At 41.7% G+C, this 21,994-nt stretch overlaps 1 protein-coding gene across 4 annotated transcripts in view; it reads right to left on the reverse strand.

The window, feature by feature from the left end:
* LOC105562347 (prolactin-releasing peptide receptor-like) overlaps positions 1-21,409 on the reverse strand; it is a 72,041-nt gene extending 50,632 nt beyond the window's left edge. Inside the window, exons 1-3 of one of the 4 annotated variants that reach the window (XM_012013117.1) lie at positions 20,942-21,408; positions 17,011-19,186; positions 14,740-14,994 (exon numbers count right to left, since the gene is read on the reverse strand). In XM_012013117.1, coding sequence (XP_011868507.1) covers positions 14,755-14,994; positions 17,011-17,988 — 1,218 coding nt within the window. In that variant the 5' untranslated portion in view covers positions 17,989-19,186; positions 20,942-21,408 and the 3' untranslated portion in view covers positions 14,740-14,754. Of the gene's footprint in view, positions 1-14,739; positions 14,995-17,010; positions 19,187-20,625 lie in introns of all 4 variants that reach the window. The other 3 variants (XM_012013118.1, XM_012013115.1, XM_012013116.1) reach the window with 3 other exon arrangements.
* Between the last annotated feature and the right edge of the window lie 585 nt (positions 21,410-21,994).

Genomic DNA, 21,994 nt, shown 5'->3' on the forward strand with positions numbered 1-21,994 from the left:
ATATATATACGTGTGTAAAATGTGTAATGGAACGCGGAATATAAACTGCAAGTAACATTCTACCGTGAAATCTGACGCAAATTGTGGATTGCTTCAATAATGTAAACGGGTTTAAATAGACACATCGTAAACTTCGATATATCGCGAGTTAAATATATACTAGTAAATATAGAACATTTCTAGTGAGGTATGTAGGGAATTCATAAATTGTTAGAATCTCTGAAATCGGACAGGAGTGGAAAATCACGAGAAATGGAATTTTAATGGCGGCAATATGTGAGTCCACATATTTTTAGTGTAGATATTAAAATTAACTGCGTTACGTGCGAAATATCGGGTATTATAAAATCAAGAATTGGACACGTTGGCGAGCGATGACGAGGGTCGATATCGTCGTTTCTAATTGAAAGAGGATCCGTATCGCGCCATAATCCGCCCTCTGACATTTTGTTCGTAAAATCGTATACGGTGTCGGTGATCCGACACCACTTTACTGGTAGCTAAAGATTTCCAACGTCGTTATCTGTTTGCGAGTCGTAGTCTGTCATTTCATAGAAATGTGCGACGATGTTATTTGTGACACTTTTTGCCGTGGGCATCATTCTGTTCTCGTATTTACGGACTAATGTAGCTTCTACGTCAGGGCAATTCGAGCAATTTCAATCGCCGAGAAGAATTAAGTTATTATATCCGGGGAACGACCGAATCTACTGTCCTCTTCCGTTCGCGCTTTATATATGTGATAGCGTTGTAACGCTTGTCACGACCTCGTTAACATTATCGCCCGTGCACATGTTACTCTCTTAGGTAATACCGTGGCTGGCTTTGGCCGAGATAAGAGATCGATCGATAACCGTGCGAACGCAGCCCTTACGAATTCAACGCAGCTCACGTACTTTAACTTGAGAGCGTTCGAACCAAAAGCGCTATTAATCCTTTCCGAAAGATCGGCGTCTATACGAAAGTGTTCGCGCGATGCGGTGCACACGTTAGGATTGTGCTTGCCACAATTTCGTCTCACGAGAGAGACAGGCAGCTGCAACGAACATTCGATCTTATATATGGCCTCTCCATTTAATCCCGCGATGAATTATTGCCATAATAGCGATAGATATTGTTATTGCCCGTGAAGATCTCAAGTTTCAGATTAATGGAACCTTTCGCGGCGCAGATATATCATAATAACACATTAGTTTTTGTAACGTACCACGACAGAGGAACTTAGATAATGATATAATAATATTATCGAGATGAAAATGAAGCTCATTATGGAAAGACAAATTATCTGCGCGCGAAGAGTTAACGTACCCTCCGTTAATAATGGAAAGAACATTATAGAATATCATATGGAAATTTCCCTTCAAAATGAAAATTCGATTGAAGAAATTTTCTTTATTACATTGACTTTTATGCAAACAAAAATGTTTAAGATTGCTCATTTTAGAAATTCTAACGTAACTTCCTATTGCACCGACAAAAAACTAAACTAAGTAGTTAAAGTTAAGCATGTAAAATACACGAATATTTCAATATCGCTTTAAAATATGCACTCTAAAGTTGTCCAACTTTATTATATAATATAGAATCTAAAAATATTAATTATTAATTAACTGGTAAAACAGAAAGAAAACAATAGAAACATACCGATAGACAATTAGCTTAATAGTAATTGATTGTTCGAATATTCAATTCTCTTCTCGTATTCGGTATTAGGTACCTTGCACCTAGTAGTAATACAGTTGATATAATCCAGCATTGCATAAGTGAATTATACGAGAAAAGAGTCAGGCGTCGCTGTCAGCTCTTTATTTTATTTCATTCTGAAGAAGGTTTTATCCTTAGCGAAGTTTTCCTCGAGGGGTTCGACCAAGTTGGCACAGCCGGCCGTGAAACTTTCGCGGAACTCGATTCAACTTAAAGGTTTCGTTGACAAATCCTTCGGTCCGAAGTGGCTGTCCCTCTTGGAAGTCGCGGCGACCTAATTTTGTCGTTAAAAAAAATCCGCTGACGCAAAATGGCTTTTTACTCCCGCGATTTACTGCCGACTCGTAAAGAAATTAATAGCGACACTCCTGGAAAGCGGTGCATTTGGAATTTTAGCACGCTTGTGGAACTCCGACCTTTGCGAGAAGAGCAGTCCGTCTAATAGCTGACTTGAACTACTTCGCGCGCCCGGTCACGTAGATGCAATTCAAGGCCGGGTCATTGTCCGCGAATGCGACACACGTGGGTAAGATTAATTCTTACTCAACGACTTGTCAATGTGCCCGCCAAAGTGATGAGGGCAACGTGACGGCGAATTTGAAAAAGAGATGTCTGTATTATACTTTCTCTATTTGAAAAGTTTTCCACTGCTTTTACAAGGCGAAAAATGCAAAGGAGAAAATCGCGACTCGTGCCGAGTCGAAATTTTGGCCCTATGTTGAATCTTTAATTCTATTATATAGTAAGATCTAAGACAGTAAAAGAGGTCGAACTGCAAGTACATTTACTCCTACTTTAAAACTGATAGTGTCGGAAATTTCTACTTTTGCATTAAAGTAGGTCCTTTTAAGTAGGAGCTAAAGTACATTTTTAGAATTAAAGATTCAAGAGAAGAGTAAAAAAATATATAATGTCACCAAAGTAGGTTATTGCTGGTCTATGTAGACGTGTAGATCAGCTAAGTAGGTGTAAATTATCCTTAAAAGTGTAAAAATAGTACCAAAATTTCGACTCGGGATGTCGCAAATATTATTTTTGTATTATATACATTTGTTTAAAGATCGCAAAATTCTCTGAATTTTCTCGACTTTTTTCAATTCGTAAAAGAGCCTTTTTCGTAGCGTAGTACGCTCGCTTGTACATACATTCGATATTTCCCGATTGTCTCGATTTTCAATACGAATTGCACTATTCGTAACGAGATAATTCATCGAGCGATAGCGAGATGTGTGAATGCGGGTGATGAATTTCCGTAAACACGATTTTCGCGTTACGAGAATTAATAGATTCTCCGTCACCGAATGCTGCTGACCATTTCACCGGCGAATATCTACACGTTTCCGCAAAGTACTGTTTCTGCGGATACGTACGACGTAGCAGAGTGCTGTTATCTGATTTACAAATCAGCGGGAGATTCTCGCCTCCCGCCGAAATTAATATAGTCTGAGTATTTGACGCGAGCGATTACGGAAGCGAATTTCCGTTGCCGCCCGTAAAATTGCCCGGAAGTAATCTGCCGCGGGCGTACGCGGGCCCACGTACTTTCAGCGTAGCAACGCGAGACAAGAAGGCAGGTAACTTCTCGCAACTGAATAGTTTGCGTAAAGTTGCCACGCGTTCCGAGGCGGGCGAAACACCGACACGTGGAACGATGAATATTTCCCCGCCTGCTAATACCGTGTCGATACGACGTCACCACATCCGTAGAACGTGATGTGCTGAGACAGTGATAAATTTTATGCGGCTAAAGTATGACTTATACGAGACCGACTTCGTTTGCCGTTAATAGGGTAGTCCAGCAACAACGAAATAAATCTTCTCGCGAATAGTTCTAGAGTCTGAAGAAACTAAAAAAAAAAAACGTTAAGGAAAAATTTTTTTATGATGCAAGGTAAATTTATCTTAGCGTCAGTCACGAGGCGTAAGAAGTGAAAATATATATTCTTTTTTGTACGTGTGTATATATAAGAATATTAAATTTTTCCATTTAAGAAGAGACGCGCGGAGTCCGGGACGCGTTGTATATAATATAAAAGTTCCGTCGGGATTTTTCAACGTTATTTTTTATCAAATTTATCATATTGACTTTCGCTCCACGGTGTAAAAACTGGGTCACAGTGTTTCACCGGGAAACTACGAAGGGTATTAATTCTTGTGCCGCCCCTGTCTCTTGTGTCTCACGAGGCGTTTATGGCTCACGTCGTTGATGCGTCGTTGTAAAACGGTGAAGTCGTCACATTTTTGTTTTACTGGATCAAAACGACCAGCTACGTTGACGCAGGTGGCTTTCAATTCGTAAAACGATAAGAAGTACGACACGATACTACTCGCTACATGAGACCTTTAGCCTCAATGCAGAATGGACACAATAGAACGTAACTTTGCCGTATTCTCGACCGAATCTATTAGCTTTCGTTGCAAATTGCGTTCGCGAAATATTACAAGCAACGTGACGCATTTACGGAACCTTATGTTCACCTTAGAAAGGGATTAAAAAAAGTGAGAAAATAAAAAGTAACTGCAACGATTAGTTAAAATTTTAATTTTCAGTAATAAACTTAATTATTTCTTCCTGGAAATTTTTGCGCTAGCAATTAGTTGTCGCCAGAAAAAGGGCAATTAATAAAGAAACAAATGTAGCGAGGAATGCAAAGTAGGAAGAATTTTATTTCATTAGGAAAATTTTATTTCGCGACTGAGAAATTATGTCTATTCTAACGAGCAAAATTAAAGAATTATAATCATGAAGCAAAATTTAAGTGATTCAAATATTATTTGTGCAGAACCGGGTCTTTTGATTTGTAGTATTTTCTCTTTAAAGAGACGACGCGCGATGTCATCTCTTGCTGATGGCTAATGATATAATGCTAATGGAAAACGGTATAATTGAGAAACATCACTCACTAAAATTTAAGGAACTGCAATGCATCATTTCCAGTAAATGCGAAAGAGTAATTTACATGTCATCAAAGACTTTTAAAATGCGAATAAGCCGCGTTAAATTCGTAATTCGAACAATCAAACTTCCTCTAGAAGCGGAAAAGGTGCAAAAATTTTCATAACGAATTTGCTAAAATCGATATCGATTAAAGTTTTAAGCATATTCCATTCTTAAGTGATTTCACTTAAGGACCAAAGCGACAAGAGACCTTAGAAAGCGAAAGTTTACTCGTACAATTGCGTAAATAATAATTTCAGAATAAATTTGTAAAATTGCTTGTAATTTTTTCCATTGTGTCTTTTCCGTGCAACTCGCTGCAGCAAGTCACGTATTTCTTCATTCGCTAACTCGCTAAATCGCGGCACCCCGTTTCGCATAAAGGGAAAAGCAGGAATTGCCTCTCGTTCAGCACAGTGCGCCAGTTAAAGTGCAATTACAGCTGGTGTAATGACGCTCGAGTTTCGTCTGCTGGGTTTTTAAGCATAAGTCGCGAAAAACACGTGCTCGAAATAGTTGAGAGGGAATGAACATATTAAACTTATGCATGAAGCAAACGTTACGGGGCATTTGCAACATGAATAACTGTACACTCAACTGTATTTTATATTCCATTGGTAACGTGCGTATGTGAAATATACATATACGGATATAAAGCGAGAAATAATTACATGCATAATACACATCACGCATATATAACGAATAAAACAATAAACCTTACACTATACGTTACATAATACAAAACAATGTTCGATACGAAAAAGAATTAAAAATGACATTTTAAACTTTTATCAAGCTAGAACCAAAAATTAACAATTCCGCAGTAATTATTAAGTTAGTAAATTTGAAAGTGTACTTAATCGTCAAGCGAGTTACAAAGTTAATTGCATATTTCAAAAATATTTCGAAATAATTAAAAATGCGTTATCTATACGAAAAGATGTTTTACCCTTTTTTTACTAATATACGTGTGTAAATGTAGTAAAAGTTTCTTTTTTACGTTAACTTATTTCCTCTCTTCTTCGTTATAGCATAAAAACAGTTTCATGGAGATTGTAGAACATTTTTCATCGGTTTTGTGAGCAATTATATCTTTGGAATAAATGTATACTGTAAATATCACTTCACTGAAACCTAGAAATAATGGAAACAAATTCCTTGGGTGTGCTTCATGCAAACAAATTAACAGATGGAACTGATAAACAAATTTCGAAATTAATTTGTAGCTGCGCGGTGACGCACTACATTAATTGATGTGTTTTCGTAAGGATTCGTATAAGAGAGACGGGGGCGCGTGAAAAAAATACTATTTCATGGTGAAACGGGAAGTCAATGAGACAGCGGGAATGTGCCTATAAGAGAAAGAATGGCCGGGGAAACAACCAGAAGTAAAATAAACCAGCAGCCAGCCTCACATACCGGAAAAGCTTTTACTATTCCATTGTGCAGGTCACGTACACAGATAGGAACACACCCACGCACACGTTCGAACAATAGGAATGGATTAGCGATCCCCTTATTCTCCGTTTAGCCAAATGCCGAACGACATGCGTAAACTTGGCACCACCCTACGTAAACATAATTTATCTATTTATCGCTCACAATTCCCTTAATACCGATAGCATTTGCGAGATATATCACCTTAAGGAAGACAGGCATTCTCATATATAAACTATCCCACATTTCGATAACTTATCAATGATTATCAATAATTGCCGATTTATAATTTAACGAATCCGGCAAGAGATTGCGCACGCCCGCGGTATTTTTTTATTTTTAACTTGTTAATTTATTGCCTAATGTAATTGCACCTATTCACCCTCTTTTCTCTTTGTAGATATTTGCTGTCGTTTTCGCTTATAAAACCCAAATTGTTTCCCTTCGCTGTTATTTTCAGCTATGTCCGCGTTCATTTAACCACATCCCCGCTGTGTTTGCCAAATTAATTTTTCAGTTACAATTTGATTCGTTTGCAATAGATATAAATGGTCGATTGAAAGGGAACGGGACACGGAGCACATCACGTTGATTTTAAATTTGTCAGTTTTTGCAGATCTTGTTCCACTGACGAATGGAACGTCGCTCTAGAAATCACCGACCGATCAATCACGTCTGCTTTTCGCGAAACGCGACTACTTGATTGTCTCTAGGTTCGCTTTTTTACAAAAAGTTGCATAGAATTGAAAACACAAAATCGACCTAGATGAATACTCGAAAGAATCGCGTTATCCATAAAGAACAAAAGCGTAGAAATTCTGGAGCGAGTCGTTTGACTTTTAAACGAAAATAAGCAGAAATTCTTTATTCTGATATTGCGTTAAATTACGTATACATTCCGTTTACTTTTATATATATATTTGCAAAATGTTTACATGTATAAAAAACTCATATTTTATGGAATTAGCAAATACAATAGTTAAAATTCAAGTGTTACGCGCGACACCATGCATTGATTTGTCACCTGGATATTGTTTGCACGGCAAATATAAAATTATTAATTGCATATAGAAATTGATTATTTTGTACTATTATTTGATATCGGAAATCAAATATATTTTAGAATTAAATGCCAAATAAATAGTATTTTCCGTCGAACGGAATACGAAACGTTTGCAAAACGTTGCTGCAAAACGTTTGCAAATATCGCAAATGAAATGTTTGCTCGCGCCGCGACGAAAATGTCAGTGACTATTCGCGTTGAATTCGGCTGCCGCATTTGGGTGGGCAATTTTGATGCTCCAATGCGATTACGGGATAAAAATTAAGCGTTACAAGCCAGCTCCGGCGAGAACGGATGCTGCGCCCTTTCCCAGGTACGATAAATGGCTGATTTTAATTCGGATTGACGTGTTCGACGTAATAACGTTGCGGGGATGACTAATACAGAACCATTATCGCGGTAGCAACATAACCCCGGGTTGCGATTGCATAATGATGTGTTGCAGTACAGTAAGAGTTCAATCGGCTAACGAGCAATCGGCGCGCGATCAATGTTAAAATGCAATAAACTTACGCCGGTGAACCGAAAGACAATCATTGATTTAGCGTTGAATTGATGGTATCAATTGATACATCAATTCATTAATTATCCAATAATAAAAGAAATATCTCGAAACATTTTTTTTTAATATTAATACAGGGAAATGTATCAGAAAACTGCATAATAAGCGCTTTAACTTTTGAGAAATACAAGTAGATTAATAATTTGACATGGATCTGTTACATTCTTTTTTAATAATCTTATTCGTTAACTAGTTTATCTTATGTCATTACGCAACGACGCTTGATATGCTCAATTATCTAAAAATTATCGCAAATCTTTAGGCAATCTATATTGCACATTGTAATAGGTTTTTAGAATTGACATCGGCGTTAATTAATCCGCGATTCTGTAGTTTAGCTAATTTTAGTTCCTTCGGCAATTTAATCGGATTCTGTTATTATTACTGTAAAAACTTGTGCTTTTCAACCGCAGAACGCGGATGTTGAATTACAAACAAGAGGTGCTTCGATTTTCCCTATTACGCGGTGTAATCCGCAAGTAGCGAGCTTACGCCCACGTAATCAGCGATTTTGGTCAAGCGTTCTAATTAGTGAGATTATGATGATTTTCACCGTGGGCGAAACCGCGTCGATGCAACATTTGTTGTTACATTGATTTGGCAATTGATCGACGTTGACAGCTCGAACGAGATGTACTTTAACGTAGAGAAACGGATCGGTCGCGCAATTCACACGTTTCATCCGTTCGATGCGTTTCAGGAAATTGGTTTCATTACCGGCTCTTTTTAGCAAGAGCAAAACCGAGTTTTGGCGAATACGTATTGTTAGAGCTTTCCTTTTTTCGTTGATAATTAAACTCGCACTCGCAATTGCGCGCGATGGCCAGGCTTCTGGGAGGGAAAAATCGTTAGTCCGTTAATAAATGTATAAATGCATTTTCATCGACTGATTTGCAAAATGTAACACGATATTCACGTGACGTTTGTGAAATAAAATTTGATGTACATATATTTGCGTAAAAGAAGAGTTATTATACGCAAATAGATTTTTAAGTCAAAAACGAATATGCGTGGAAATGTATTATTTAAAGATATTAAATTTTAATCAGATATTAAAAAGTGGAGAGAGAGAGAGAGAGAGAAAATTAAAAAAATGAATATTTTAAAGGATTGTCAAGAATTACACAGAATAAAACAAAGTTTGTTATTCCAATTATAAGAAGATCGAGAATCATTATTTGTAACGTCAGTTTTTATCGAAAAACGCCTTCCTCTAAACAGCTTTATCTTTTAAGGACAATTTGATTTGGCTTCTTAGTACGAAAGAGCTCATTAACATTTCGCAAATCCGTCGAATTCAATAAGAGTGGAAGTTCACTTTGCAGATATTCATTGCCAGTTTCATTATTCTCGTATTAAGAATGGCGCTTTTATCGGACAATTATTGTCTAATGCAATTCTGCCAATAAAAAGTTCATCTTTCTTTTGTAATCGCCTTGTATTTAAGAGACGTCCGTGAATCTCTTTAGCAAAAACTTCAATAATACTCAGACAGGCCTCATTACAAAGTTTCGAGCTGCGTCTCTCTCTCGGCTTTGCTGTCCTGTTCGATAATGGGAATTTGTTGGGACAGACCGAACCGGCCGCTCGAGTTGCAGCGTCGACGTGAATCGACAGGAAAGTGGTACGTCCATGAAATCTACATTCTTTATACACGTTTTGCATATGAAAAACCACCAGCGATAATCGATTGTCATCTAATGTGACAATTCCACCTTTTTTCCTACGCGAAACAGCTTTGTAGCTTTCACGTTGTTATTTATAGCGTATCGGAGAATGTTACTTAATATAAAATTATTTTACGAAATTTTTTAATTTAAAGTTTGCCCGCTGGGATAATATCAGGAGATAGCAGATTGTGCGGCAGGAAAAATGACAGCCCCTTGAATCTCAAGTAAAATCTAATTAGAGTTGCTCAAAGGCCAACACTGTAGACACACATTAGCAAACATCTTTCGACTGAATTACTGATTTCCGTATATGCTTTCCGTATACAGTACCGGCCAAAGTTATATTACTTTTAGGTTTTCTGAGCATAACTTTCGTGCATCGAAATTGTGCTCAAAATTTTACAGTAGACACCTGATAACAGGTGCATCTTATACACGGAGGGTAACGGAATTTGACAAAATACACCATGTTTTTTTAATTTTTCATTCGTGCACTTTAAGGCTACAGTAGTTGTGCTCAAAAAATCGAAAAGTAATATAATTTTGACCGGTACTGTATATTCTTTTGATTCGGATGTTGCGAATAGGGGTATCATATGAATGCGTCTAATCTCGGGATCGTGTAATTATAGCTTTTAAAGCACATTATTACCTTCGTATTCGCTCGTATAACAGGACACACCGTGTAATCATCTTAGACATTCTAATCAGTTTGATAGCTGCTTGATCGTTGAGATATGGACATGTATAGCGACCGATCGATCTGTTTAATATTCAAGAGGATAACCAAGGTGTATTTTAATTGACATTATCTCTGGCCCTGCAATATTCATATCCAGCTTACGCGGGTATTGTTATATCGTTATGTAATCTCTTTATATTAAATTAGTTTGCTTCATCTCTAGATAAAAAGTTACAGAAAGATGTCGCTATATTATCTTTAGAAATCGACTCACGTAAAATTCATTTATCACTGTTTTACCATTCACTGTTTCAACACCAATGTATCCACAAATGGATATATTACTGCCATGAATTATCAATTTTCTCGTGAAAATTTAATATTGTTTACTCTAATTAAGAAATTAAGATTATTTCTCGCTATGAAAGTGATACGAATAATATTAATCTTGTACGAATTAGAAAAAGAATGTACTAGGTAGGTTTTAAAACGAATTGTGGGATACAAAAGCGACAAAACTGTATAAGGAGAAACGCGTAAACTTTGACTTATTTCTCAAGACCCAAATGATAACTAATAAGAATATTATTCAAGTCGCCAGCAGTAATTAACAACTTCAGTATTTTCTTGAACATATCTGGCAGTTTTAATAATACAGAAAATTTATTGCGAAAAATATTACCTCAGCTGGGGCTTGAACCTGGACTTTCCTACACTCTAGGCGGGCGTCTCCTAGCCCCTCCGAGACGCCTCGCAATAAATTTCCTGTATTATTAAAAATGCCAGATACGGTCAAGAAAATACTGAAGTTCCAAATGATAACGTTGAAATTTAATTCGCAATTTCAAAGTTCACGCAATTTTGTGTTAGCCAGAGGGGATGCTGGAGTGATTCTGCACTTTTTGCGCCTTTTCCCTGCCGGAAATAATTCTACAAAATTCTAAAAAAAAATTAAATATAACTGCCAGAATCTAAGACATTCTACGCAAATTTAAAAAGTGTTATAATAATCAACATAAAAATGCTAGAATTGGAACACTTTTGTTATTGTAATATTCTACAAGTAAGCAGATGTTTTAATTCTTTAAGATTTCGTTGTTTCTCAAATTTTTAAAACTAGTAAAGTTTTGTACTAATTTTTACAAAATTGTACATTTTCATGAAATACTACTTGCAATAATTTCTTGATTTGAGAACATTGTAATTTGTGATACTATTTTATAGATATTTTTACAAAGAAATAAATGTTTCAACGAAGATATAAAAATTTCTACAAATTTCTATTTCAAGTCAATTTTTTGTAGTTATTTATAGAAATTTTTCCGCCAGGGTTGCTCCTAGTCAATTCATGAAAACACTTGGGTAATGTACAAATTATGTGGCTTTTGTGTACAGACCGACAGTGTTCCACCATTCGGACTGCATAATTTGTTTGTATATTACACGAATGTTCTCATGAATTGACAGTTCTAGATGCAAAAAGTGCAAAGGGTGCAGAAACACTCCAGCCAGCAGCCCCTTATCGTCCGTCACATGTCTTCGTGAATATTGATTTTATTACGATTGATGCATTTTGCCGGACAGACGTCAGTTCTCGCAGCGGTTGTAATCTCGCGTATTTTTTTATCCCATCTATGATATTTACCGGCTGCAACCAGAATCGAGCGTGGCTCGATACACCGACAGAACAAGCCATCGGAGATGAACGCGTCGTCGTATAATGAAATATTACGTAAGCCATTTCGCGTCACATCGCGCTATAAAAGGACGATTCAATATCGCCGTTCGGGGCTTTACCCGTTCGAAGTTTAACTTGCACTCGGCTTTTAAACAGAAACGAGCCCAGCCGTGCGTGAGTGAGCTATCGGAAGTGCTTCGAGATTTAATATATGGAAGTCTCTCGACAAGATCCAATGCCACCTTCACTCTCGCGAAACTTTCGACCCGTGACGCGTCACTCCCGGCTGTGCGGAGGCCGTTTGCGTCGGTGTTACCGAACTTCTTCACATTCTCTTCTCTCTTACGGGAAATCGCGTTCGGGTCTGGATCGTGGCGTGTATTGTTGCGCTGACGCTAAAATATCTCACGGTCCGGGACTCTCTGAAACTTTTTATTCGCTCCTACCTCCCCGTTGTATTTCCCCAGCGGCAGGCCGGCGATCGGCGCGCCGAGGAGATAGGGCAAAGATGTTTGTATATTGCAATCAAAGGCCCGATATAGAGGGGCTCCAAAGAATCTCGGAATTTCGCTTTTAGAAATGTTTTATAAGGAAAACAAACGTTTTGATATAGCGTGCATATTACTTCATTTATTTTGAGTCACTTAAGCCTATCTACAATGTGCTCTTCGCGTTTAGAAACATTCTATTTGGTAGCCAATAGGTGCGTTGATAAAATTTGCGCAAGTTGATGAATCGCGCATCTTACATTGTACAATCGTACATTGTCGACAAATTTGTCAAGTGTTTCGATTCGCTTTTGTAAAATAGAATGTTTCTAGACGCAAAGAGCGCAAATTCGTTCTTTGCCTCTTTCTAAAGTAACAGTTGGAAAGAGACGACGAACAAATTAAACTAAGTTCAAAGTTAATCGACGTTGGTGAAACCGGGCCTACGTCGTCTTATTGAAGCCCTGCCCACCTCTGACTATCAAAATAATGCAAAATCCGGAGAAACAAAACGCAAAAGATGACAAGAAATAACATCAAAATGTCACACCTCTACTTATAATGTTTCCAGATTATACTTGAGAAGGACCCGATAAAGGGATCGAAACGTCGTGATTAAAATAAACATCAATTTTGCCAGTTTGGGCGATTTTTTTTAAATTTTCCTTGGTTGATAATTGATTACCACTGGCGACAAAAAGCTACTTAAAAAAATGAAATTAATTTATGATGAAATTTTAGACTTCTCGACTCTCAGTTATTCTCTCTCAAGTTTTATTTGAATATATCCTCTCGATCGCAGTCTCCAATCCCGCATGCTTAAGCTCTAGAGATTCGCGTCGGAATTCAGGAGAAAAATTTTATTTACAATTTCATATAATGCCATGTATCTCGATCGTATATGCGCATTCCGATGCCCCTCAACCGTTCACTCGTATTGTAGTCGCACATAAAATTATAAATAGAATTTCTGTGACGGCGATTTACAAATGGTCTAAAGTGGACTTTACACAAGCGTGGAATATTTACCCTCGCAGGGGTAATCAATCGATCTTGTTCTAATCGAAGTTTCCTACTCACACAATCGGTATAACCAGACTCGTATAAACAGACTGGGTGGGTATCTATAGCAATTTTCTCTCGACGCATCTCCTATTTCGTTTCGATTCGCGCGACGCGACGAGGCGGAGAATGAAACGGTAACTCTTCGTGCAGCGATCGTTATGTAAGTCTATCTGTCTGTTTGGGGCAAGCACGTGCTATACTGCCGCATCAGCGGAAAGTGCGCAAGGGGACGAGCTGTACGGCTGCGATCGCAAATGTGGACGGTGGAATTCTCGACGGTGTCAACTACCAAAAAATTTCTCCGCCGCGAGAAAGCACCGGCTGCGGCGAGAATCTCTCGTGTTTCGCTCTGCTTTCTCGACCGTATAGCTTTCCAGGCCGGAGATGGAAATCGGGCGCGAGCGTTCGAACGGCTCTCCTCACTCTCGCGAATCTCGTAAAGCTCGGGATTCCTTTCTTCAGTATGTCCGCTGTACATACGCCGCTGCTGTGTGCGCACTACATGTTAGCCAGTTGGCATTTGTCGGTCCGCCCACGGAATCCCATAAAGTACACGTACGAGGGAAGTTGAAAAAGCGACGGAGATGAACGTTCTCGCGAAATCAAAGCATCTCACCGAAAGAAACAGAAAAATCAAGTTTCCTAGGACGAGCGAGGTTCCCGAGCGGGTTCAAAGGGCGAAAGTCCTTCCCCCCCCTCCCCCGACACATAAACATGAAATTTTATTTCTCCCACGGCAAACAGGGGACGAGATTAGAACGAATATTACATTCGAAAAGGCAGTGTTGAAAAGTCAGTGCGCAGAAATCGCACGTGACAGAGTAAAGAGAACACGGTATAGTGTAGGGAAAAATACCTCTGCTTCAGATTTGCGCTTTCAAATATTTATCCTCACGTATTTCCTGATACACCGCACGCGAAAACCTAAATGGCCGTTTATAAGGTAACTTTTATTATCGCCGCGCGAGGCAAGAGTGACTTTAAATCTGATCCGCCGTAACGGTGATCGTTTAGACGTTTACAGAATGGAACGAAATTTGGCGAGGAACAAAGTTGGCCAGTATCCAAGTCGCAAAAGTACACACGGAGAGAAAAGTGTAACTGAAGTAGCTAAAAACTGCACGTTGCAACTAGATGTCAGTTGTGAAATATGGACATCTGACATTTAGTTGCGATAGCTAAATATTTTGCTGCTGTGCCTATCGTATTAGGTGCGACAGCAAATCGTTTGCTGTGATTTAGAAAGTTATAGTTATGGCACAGCAAAATATTTTTAGCAAACCATAATTAGCTACGGTAGTAAATGTTTTTTTTTTCCAGTGCACTGTCACCAGCTTGACAGCGAACGATCGAGCCTCTCTCCCCTGCCGCGAGGCATCTCCATTGTGGTAGTTGATGTTTGCTTCGTCTAACGTGTCTAACAGCTTTACGTAACGAAATGTATTTGCGTACCTTTCGCGTTTTCCCTCACAGTGCCACGTCGTTGAAATCCTTCGAGGAGCTCGACGGCTGATCCAGCTCCTTCGAGATGTTCGTCGTCTGCTCCAGAATGATCATCTCGCATCCCTCGAGATTCTGCGCCTTCGTGTTACTGGGCAGCAGGGTCTCTTGCATGGTATTATTACCGTTGCATATCTTGTCGCCTCTACAGCTCTCCTTGGTCCTCGTAGCGCCGTCGTTCGAGGTTCTTGAATAGCACGGCAGAACCTGCGAAAAATGACGGCGCAAATGGTTTACTCTTTCGTTACTGTCCAGTTTCGGTCGATAGTATGACGTTTCAGCATTTAACAGATTTATTATTATTGCGTTTTTCTCGAAGCGTACAATTTGTTATTATTGACTTCCGCCAAATTGAATTTTAATTAATTTGTGCCGCTATTTCGCTGAACGACTTAATATACGTTCAGTCATACGTACTCGTGTTTAACCAGATTATATATTCACAAGTAATTGAAATATCATCTCTCAAAAGCTAACTCAGCTTTTCTGTTATCAATTTCATTGGTTTAACGCTGATCTCATTTTCCCGACGTATGCGTGTTCAATCGAGCTATTTGACTTCAATCTCATTTCTCAGACGATATTCCTCAAGGCGCGTTTAAATTAATTTTACACGCAGACGAAATTATTAATCGATTCCGTAATTGCAGTTTATGAGAGCGCTCCGAGTCGTTATGAGACAATCGTCAAGCGTATTTTATTATTGCGAAACTTCAGGTCGGAAATTGATGAAAGGTCGTAATCAAGTCGTAGCGGATGTGGATAATTAAAAATTGCAGGTCGAGAAAAATTAATCAAACTTGACGAGCGCGAAGAAAGTGCTCGTGACTCTGGCGCGAGACTCAACTTTCATTAATATCAAAGTATTTGCCATAAGTGGAATTACGTCGCAAAATCCAATTCTTCAGTATTAATTCCTGCGAATTATCGAGAATTTATCTAAAAGATGTAATGTTACAATAGAAAACAAGAGATATCGTATCAAGCGATATTATTATTTTACTAGCGCTTCTATGTCTGTGACAAGATAAACATATAAAGAGGAAAATAAATGAAAAGACGGAAGAGCAATACGATGAAAATATGGGAAAGAAAAATAATAGGGAAGCGCTGTAAAATCTGACACACATTTTCCAATAGAACATCAGGAAACGAGAAAATACCACAAAGTACAAATATAAAACATTCTTGTCGCGCGTAAATTTTGTTTGTTCTATGAATTCGCAAGTAGCGAAAGAAAAGTCCTATCGCCGCGTGCCATCCTTACGGCATTTTTACCCTGGCAGATGCGCCCGTGAATCGAACCCGCCGGCATCTTTGAATCGATTGAATACCACTATTCAGAATGCAAGTTGCATTCAATAGGCAAAGAGAGGCGAAACACGTTGATACGCTCCGTATCGCATTTATGCGTGGGTATCATACTGGCGCACGTTGATGTCCTTAAACACGTTTCATCATTTCGCGAATATGCGGACGCGGAGGGAAGAAATAGCTCCGCTGCAAATTAATTTCGGCGCGATAGAATTCAAGCCGCTGCTTTCTCCTCGAGCGCATCGCAATTGAGAACATAACACATCGGATTCCCGTTCCTTCGATAGTTTCGGTGTAAACAGTTCTGTCCCAATTACTTAAAGTGCAGTCTTGCACGATCCGCCTTAGCAATTGTCTGCAGCTAGCTCTAAATGCATTGGGCGTACATCGCGATGTAATATTACCCGTACCGAAAAAGCTGTACCTGCCACGTAAAGTGTGCTGCTAGAGCGAACGCTGCGGGCAATAATCTCTAACATTATTTCCTTTCGCGAAGGCGCCGCCGTAGCTTTTTGTCTAGATATTTAAAGAGCTCCGAGAGCAATGCTTTTGCAATAATTGCAATATTACTTTTATCACAAAAGTATCGCCTGGCTTTCCTGCTCGAGTGGAAATTTAATAAGCTCCGAGAATAATTTGCGGATGCGTTCGAGAACTTCCCCTGCTTCGAGAACTTGGAAATCAATTTTGAACGCGCCATTTCTGCGTCTGAGCGGCTTCGCGAAAGTGAATTTTCTATACAATACTGTACATCTTCTCTCCGCGACCGCATAAGAATGATCTGCTCGCTGATGAAACGGGGAACAACGAAACGAACAGATCATCCGGTAGTTTCGAAAGGCCCGGTTTGGCCTGGACTCCCGCGACGCGACGTGCAAGGAAAGGCAGAGAGGCTCAATACGTACACACCTGCTTGAACTCCTTGCGGAAGTTGTCGTTGAGCCAGGCGTAAAGGAACGGATTGTAGCAGGTGCTGCTCATGGCGATGCAGTGCGACATGAAGAAGCAGAACCTGTAGTAGGACCAGTCGTTGGCGTACGAGTAAAAGTCGTCGACGACGTTGACGATGTTGAGCGGCAGCCAGGACACCCCGAATATGGCGACCATTGCGATCAGCATCCGGTTGGTCCGGCGCTTCCTCTCGCGATCCGCTTCTTCGCGCTTGCTGGTCTTGCTGCCGGGTTTGGCGCGCGCCCGATCGTTGAGCTTGATCGACACGCACACGTAGCAGAAGGCGATCACGAAAAACGGCACGACGAACTGCAGTATCGAGGTGAGCGAACTGAAGACCTTGCGGAACGGCTCGCTGGGCCAGTTCTCCTCGCAGAACAAGAGGTACGTTTCCTCCAGCTGCATGTAAAGTCCATACGGCAAGGTAACCAGTAACGCGATCATCCATATACTCACGATGATCACCAGGCACATCTTGATCTTCATGCGCGGATGGAACGGATAGATGATGACCAGGAACCGGTCGACGGCTATGCTCGTAAGCGTGAGCGTGCTGATGTACACGCTGACTCCCTGGGCGTAGGGCACCAGATGGCAGAGGGTCTTACCGAAGACCCAGCCGCTCATGAAGGTGTACAGTGGGGTGAAGGGCACGGCCAGCACGCACAGCAGCACGTCGCTGAGCGCGAGATTCGCGATGAAGAGATTGGTGACGGTGTGCATCTGCCGGTTCCGCCCGACGACGAAGACCACCAGCACGTTGCCGAATATCCCGAGCACGAAGATAACGATGTAGAACACGCAGAACATTATCTGGACCATCAGATTCGACGTCATGTCCTCCGACAGGTAGCTGGAGTTACGCGCCGTCTGGTTCTGCATGGCGACCAGCACCACCGACGACGCCGACGTTATTTGCGTTGCGTCGTTATCCATGGCGCATCTTGAAGAGCGCGGCGGCTCGGTTACTCGCGCTACGCGCCTCCACTTCCTCTTGCTCTTTCTCTCTTCTTGCTCTTTCGCTTTCTACTCTTCCTCCTCTTGCACCTCCTCCTTCTCTTTCTCTCCCCCTTCGTCGCTACCTCGTCGAATCGATCATGCGTCAGCCGTACGCTGACGCGGATGGACTCGCTGACGGCTCGTCATCTCCCACAACGACTGCGAGGCGGAAGGTCGAGGCGGATAAAGCGGCTCGGCGAGTCGGGAGTTATCCGGAAGAAGAGCCCGAGGAGCGGAGTACACCGCCGCCGGCGTTGTCGATCCACGAGCCGTGAATTAATTTCTCACGAAGCTCCTCGCCCATTAATGTCAGCGCGGCGCGCTGCTGCTATCCAGCGCGGCGGGCGCTCAGGCGTCGCAGGTTGTGATAGATAAGCGAGTTATAGCTCCAGATAAGCAGATTAGCTCGAGTTTCGCGCCGCCGTATCCTCGCCAACTGTTTGAGGGGCATCGATTACGCTCGGCGCGTATGCGAGCGTTGCAACTCTTGCTCGACTTCCGCCGGGTTAATCCCTTAAGCGCGACTTAATTTAAGTTTGATTCTCCGACGGTCTAAGGACAGAATAATGAGGAGCGCTTTTATCGATCTCGCATCGGTCACCTCCTTTACGTCGCGATAGTCGCCGTATCTTCAAGTTCGTGTCACATTTTTTTCTAATCAACGTCTTTCATTCTCGTAATAAGACCATCTTCCAGGCAGAAGTCGCGTTGAAAGGGAAGTCGACGAGTGCCGTAAATAAATGACGAGTCCAGAGGCAACACCAATTTCCCCGTAAAATTCGTAAATTCACGAGTTGGCAGTGAGCAAATGTTTAATTAAGGAAAAAGGTATCGCGCGGATAGGCGAGCGGGAAATACTGCTTAAAAAAAGCTCGCCGGGGGGACGAGTCGTTGCACATTTCACTCTTATTCTCGACGATTCGCCACGTAGAAACGGTCGATCGTCCAGGGTCGCCCGCACCACCAACTGGTTCGGTTATTTAGAGTTGCGTTACAAATATTATGTTAATATTAATAGAAACGTCGATTCCGTCGGTTCGTGTACTCGGGGGGGCGCATGGCGATGACAGTCAGGCAATTAACATGTTTCGCGACGGAACTTTCAGACCCCGGGAAACGATGGTCGTTCCTCTCGCTGAAACAAGACATGGGAGAGCAATTAGGAGCGCCGATTATGACCTCGGCGTGGGCGAGACCGTCAGCAAACTTTGGACAGTGTCGTCGTCGCCGTCAAGCAAGCGTTTCGGAAAGTTTCGGGCGGTCGACATTATCGGCCACGTCGTCTCGAAAGTGAGAGGAGGGGAGGGAGAGCGAAAGGCGGAGGAACTTATTTAAAAAGCGGAGGCCAAGACCGTTTCGTCATTAAGAATCGGAAATAGGGGACACGATAGAGTCCTCGACGATCTCTTTTCCTCTTTCCCTCCTTTCCTCCTGGATGCTGAGCAATAATTTCGTCAGCGGGGCGATACGAGGGGCGATTTTACTGACGTTGTTTTTTCTTTTTCTTTTTTTTTTACGACCGCTCTAGCGCGCGCGCGCGGATTTATTTACGCGCGGCTGGAGGATCGTAAATTACACCGGGCGGAAACGGTTTTCCACTCGTTGGATGCGCGATGCGTATTAATCGGAGATTAATGAAAGCGCGTTACGTGCTGCACAACGCGTTGATGGGCCGACCGATTTTAACGGCTATGGTAGATATTAATGAATTCGTTGTGTACTAGCCGGGAGAGTATCGAGAAACAGATGACGAGGGGGGGGGGGGAGTTTACAGACAATGGAGAACATTTGCTAAAATGTCTATTTCACACACGAATGATCGAACGGTTAATAAAGCGTGAGTTAGTAACTTCAATAACACCCAGTTAATTTCATTATGACAATGATACTGTAATAAAAGAATTGAGCAACGTACGAATGTTGTGATAAATAAGCGCAAAGGATAACTTTTTAAACGACAGAATTAAACGTACACCTTAACTGGTACACCATAATTTTGCATTTCTATAAAAGGTATCTTCAATTTCTTTAACAATTCGGTTTCTTGTTAATCTGAGCTGCTTTCGCGAGAAGATCAAAATGATCCGGATTAAAATAACCCTGTGCTATGATTGGTCAAATCTGGAATTTTATTGAATAAAATTTCAATGTGATGCTACGAAATTTCAGATTTGACCAATCATAGCACAGGGTCATTTTAATCCGGATCATTTTGATCTTCTCGCGAAAGCAGCCCTGTTAACTTTAGAATTTTTCGTCACTGCAACTTTTCTGCAACAATTACACGGCAACTTTTCCACGTATGATAATGTAAACTCTTACTTTTCAAGCACTTAACTGATCCAAGACGAATAATTACTAGTAAAATGTATGGTAAAATTTAAAAAAAACTCATAAAATTCCTCGAAATACCGTCCCACGATTACACGATAAGTTTTAAGAGAAAATTCTCTCCGTGTACCTCTCGCGTCAATCCTGGAGGTTCAGAGAGGATTAGGCCAATAAAGAAAAAGTCGAAAAAAGAAAGCGGGAGGAAGAGAGCGCAGCGGTGCGCTGTGAAAAGTGATCACGTACACTTGTACACGTGCGAGATCGATTTCGGCCACCTGTTGAAGAGTCGGCGGGGTTGAGAGCGGACGGAGGTCCGCGATTTCTTCCGTCGCGCTCAACGCGGACGGCGATGTCGGTCGAAGTTTCGCTGATCGATGCGGAGCGCAAAGTTCTCAGGGTCTACGGGCGCCGCACGGATTTGTTGCGCGCGCGAACGGGACTCGACGCGCGAGATTTAGGCCGGCGTAACTACTGGGGCTCGCGCGTCTCCACCGGAACACGTCCGCGAGGTGAGGAAACGAGGACACGCGCGCGGGAAAAATATAAAAACCGATCTCACAAATACACTCGCGAACGCGCACGAGCGGATTTCGTCTACCACGGCCGTGCCTCCTCGGTTTCATCCGCGATCCACGAGCAAACACGAAACGTCCGTCGCCTCCTCGCGAGATCGAGGCTTCGGTTTCCTGCAGTTTCCTCCTTCCTGCGGTTTCCTCCGCGACGACACGTCCGTTTTTCGTTGACAATCGAGACTGGATCCGAGGAACGCACCTCCACTCGCGAGAGGCCTGCGACTTATCGAGCTATCTATCTCTTATCTTCTTTCCTCGCGAGAACACGCGCCGCACATCGTGCACGTGTTTAAAGGGCACATGTATCTCGAGCGCGATCTCGATCTCCCGCGCGGTCCTTCGGTCGCGCGACGACTCGTTGCGGGCCTCTTGTCCCCGGAGGTACCAGTCACGACGATCAGCGCGCGGGGCGTCGCGGCGCCGGCTGCGTACGCGCGTTGCCTCCCTGTCCTGCCGGCGACTGAGACGCGAGAAAATCGGCTTCGAGGGAGTCCGAGGGCGGCCTCGCACGCGCACGCGTACGATCGCGTAGGATCGCGATGCGCCCACCTGTACACGCGCGAGATATATATTTACGACGTGTGTCGATGCTTAACTTTAAGCGTCGAGCGATCGACGCGAATCCAAGAGCGGCCGTGCACCTCTCACGCGATATTTCTCTATTCCACCTCGCGCCTTCCGCGGGCGTTGGATAATCCTCCTTTTAATCTTTAAAGGACCGGAGTGGCCACTACAGTGACCAGGAGCAAGCTTGAAAACTGCGGAACACGCAGATTACATATATGCATAAATTTTCTGTTTAAAAAAAATGGAAAAATGTCAGCCGGGATCCTAAAGTAACAGCTGAACTTCGAAATTGTCGACAATTTAACGTCTTATATTGTCATTCAGCCCAGGACATATAAAAGATGTGTTGGAAACATGTACGTGTACAACACAAAAGGGATATTCATGAGATATCTATCCTGGTCTAACACATTGTAGCGCTATCTGTTGCAAGATCTGACACCTATAGTTTGTCATTCTGTTACTTGTACACT

The sequence above is a fragment of the Vollenhovia emeryi genome, unplaced genomic scaffold (assembly GCF_000949405.1).
Source record: "Vollenhovia emeryi isolate VEMERY1.0 unplaced genomic scaffold, V.emery_V1.0 DF939190.1, whole genome shotgun sequence".
NCBI classification, from domain to species: Eukaryota; Metazoa; Arthropoda; class Insecta; order Hymenoptera; family Formicidae; genus Vollenhovia; species Vollenhovia emeryi.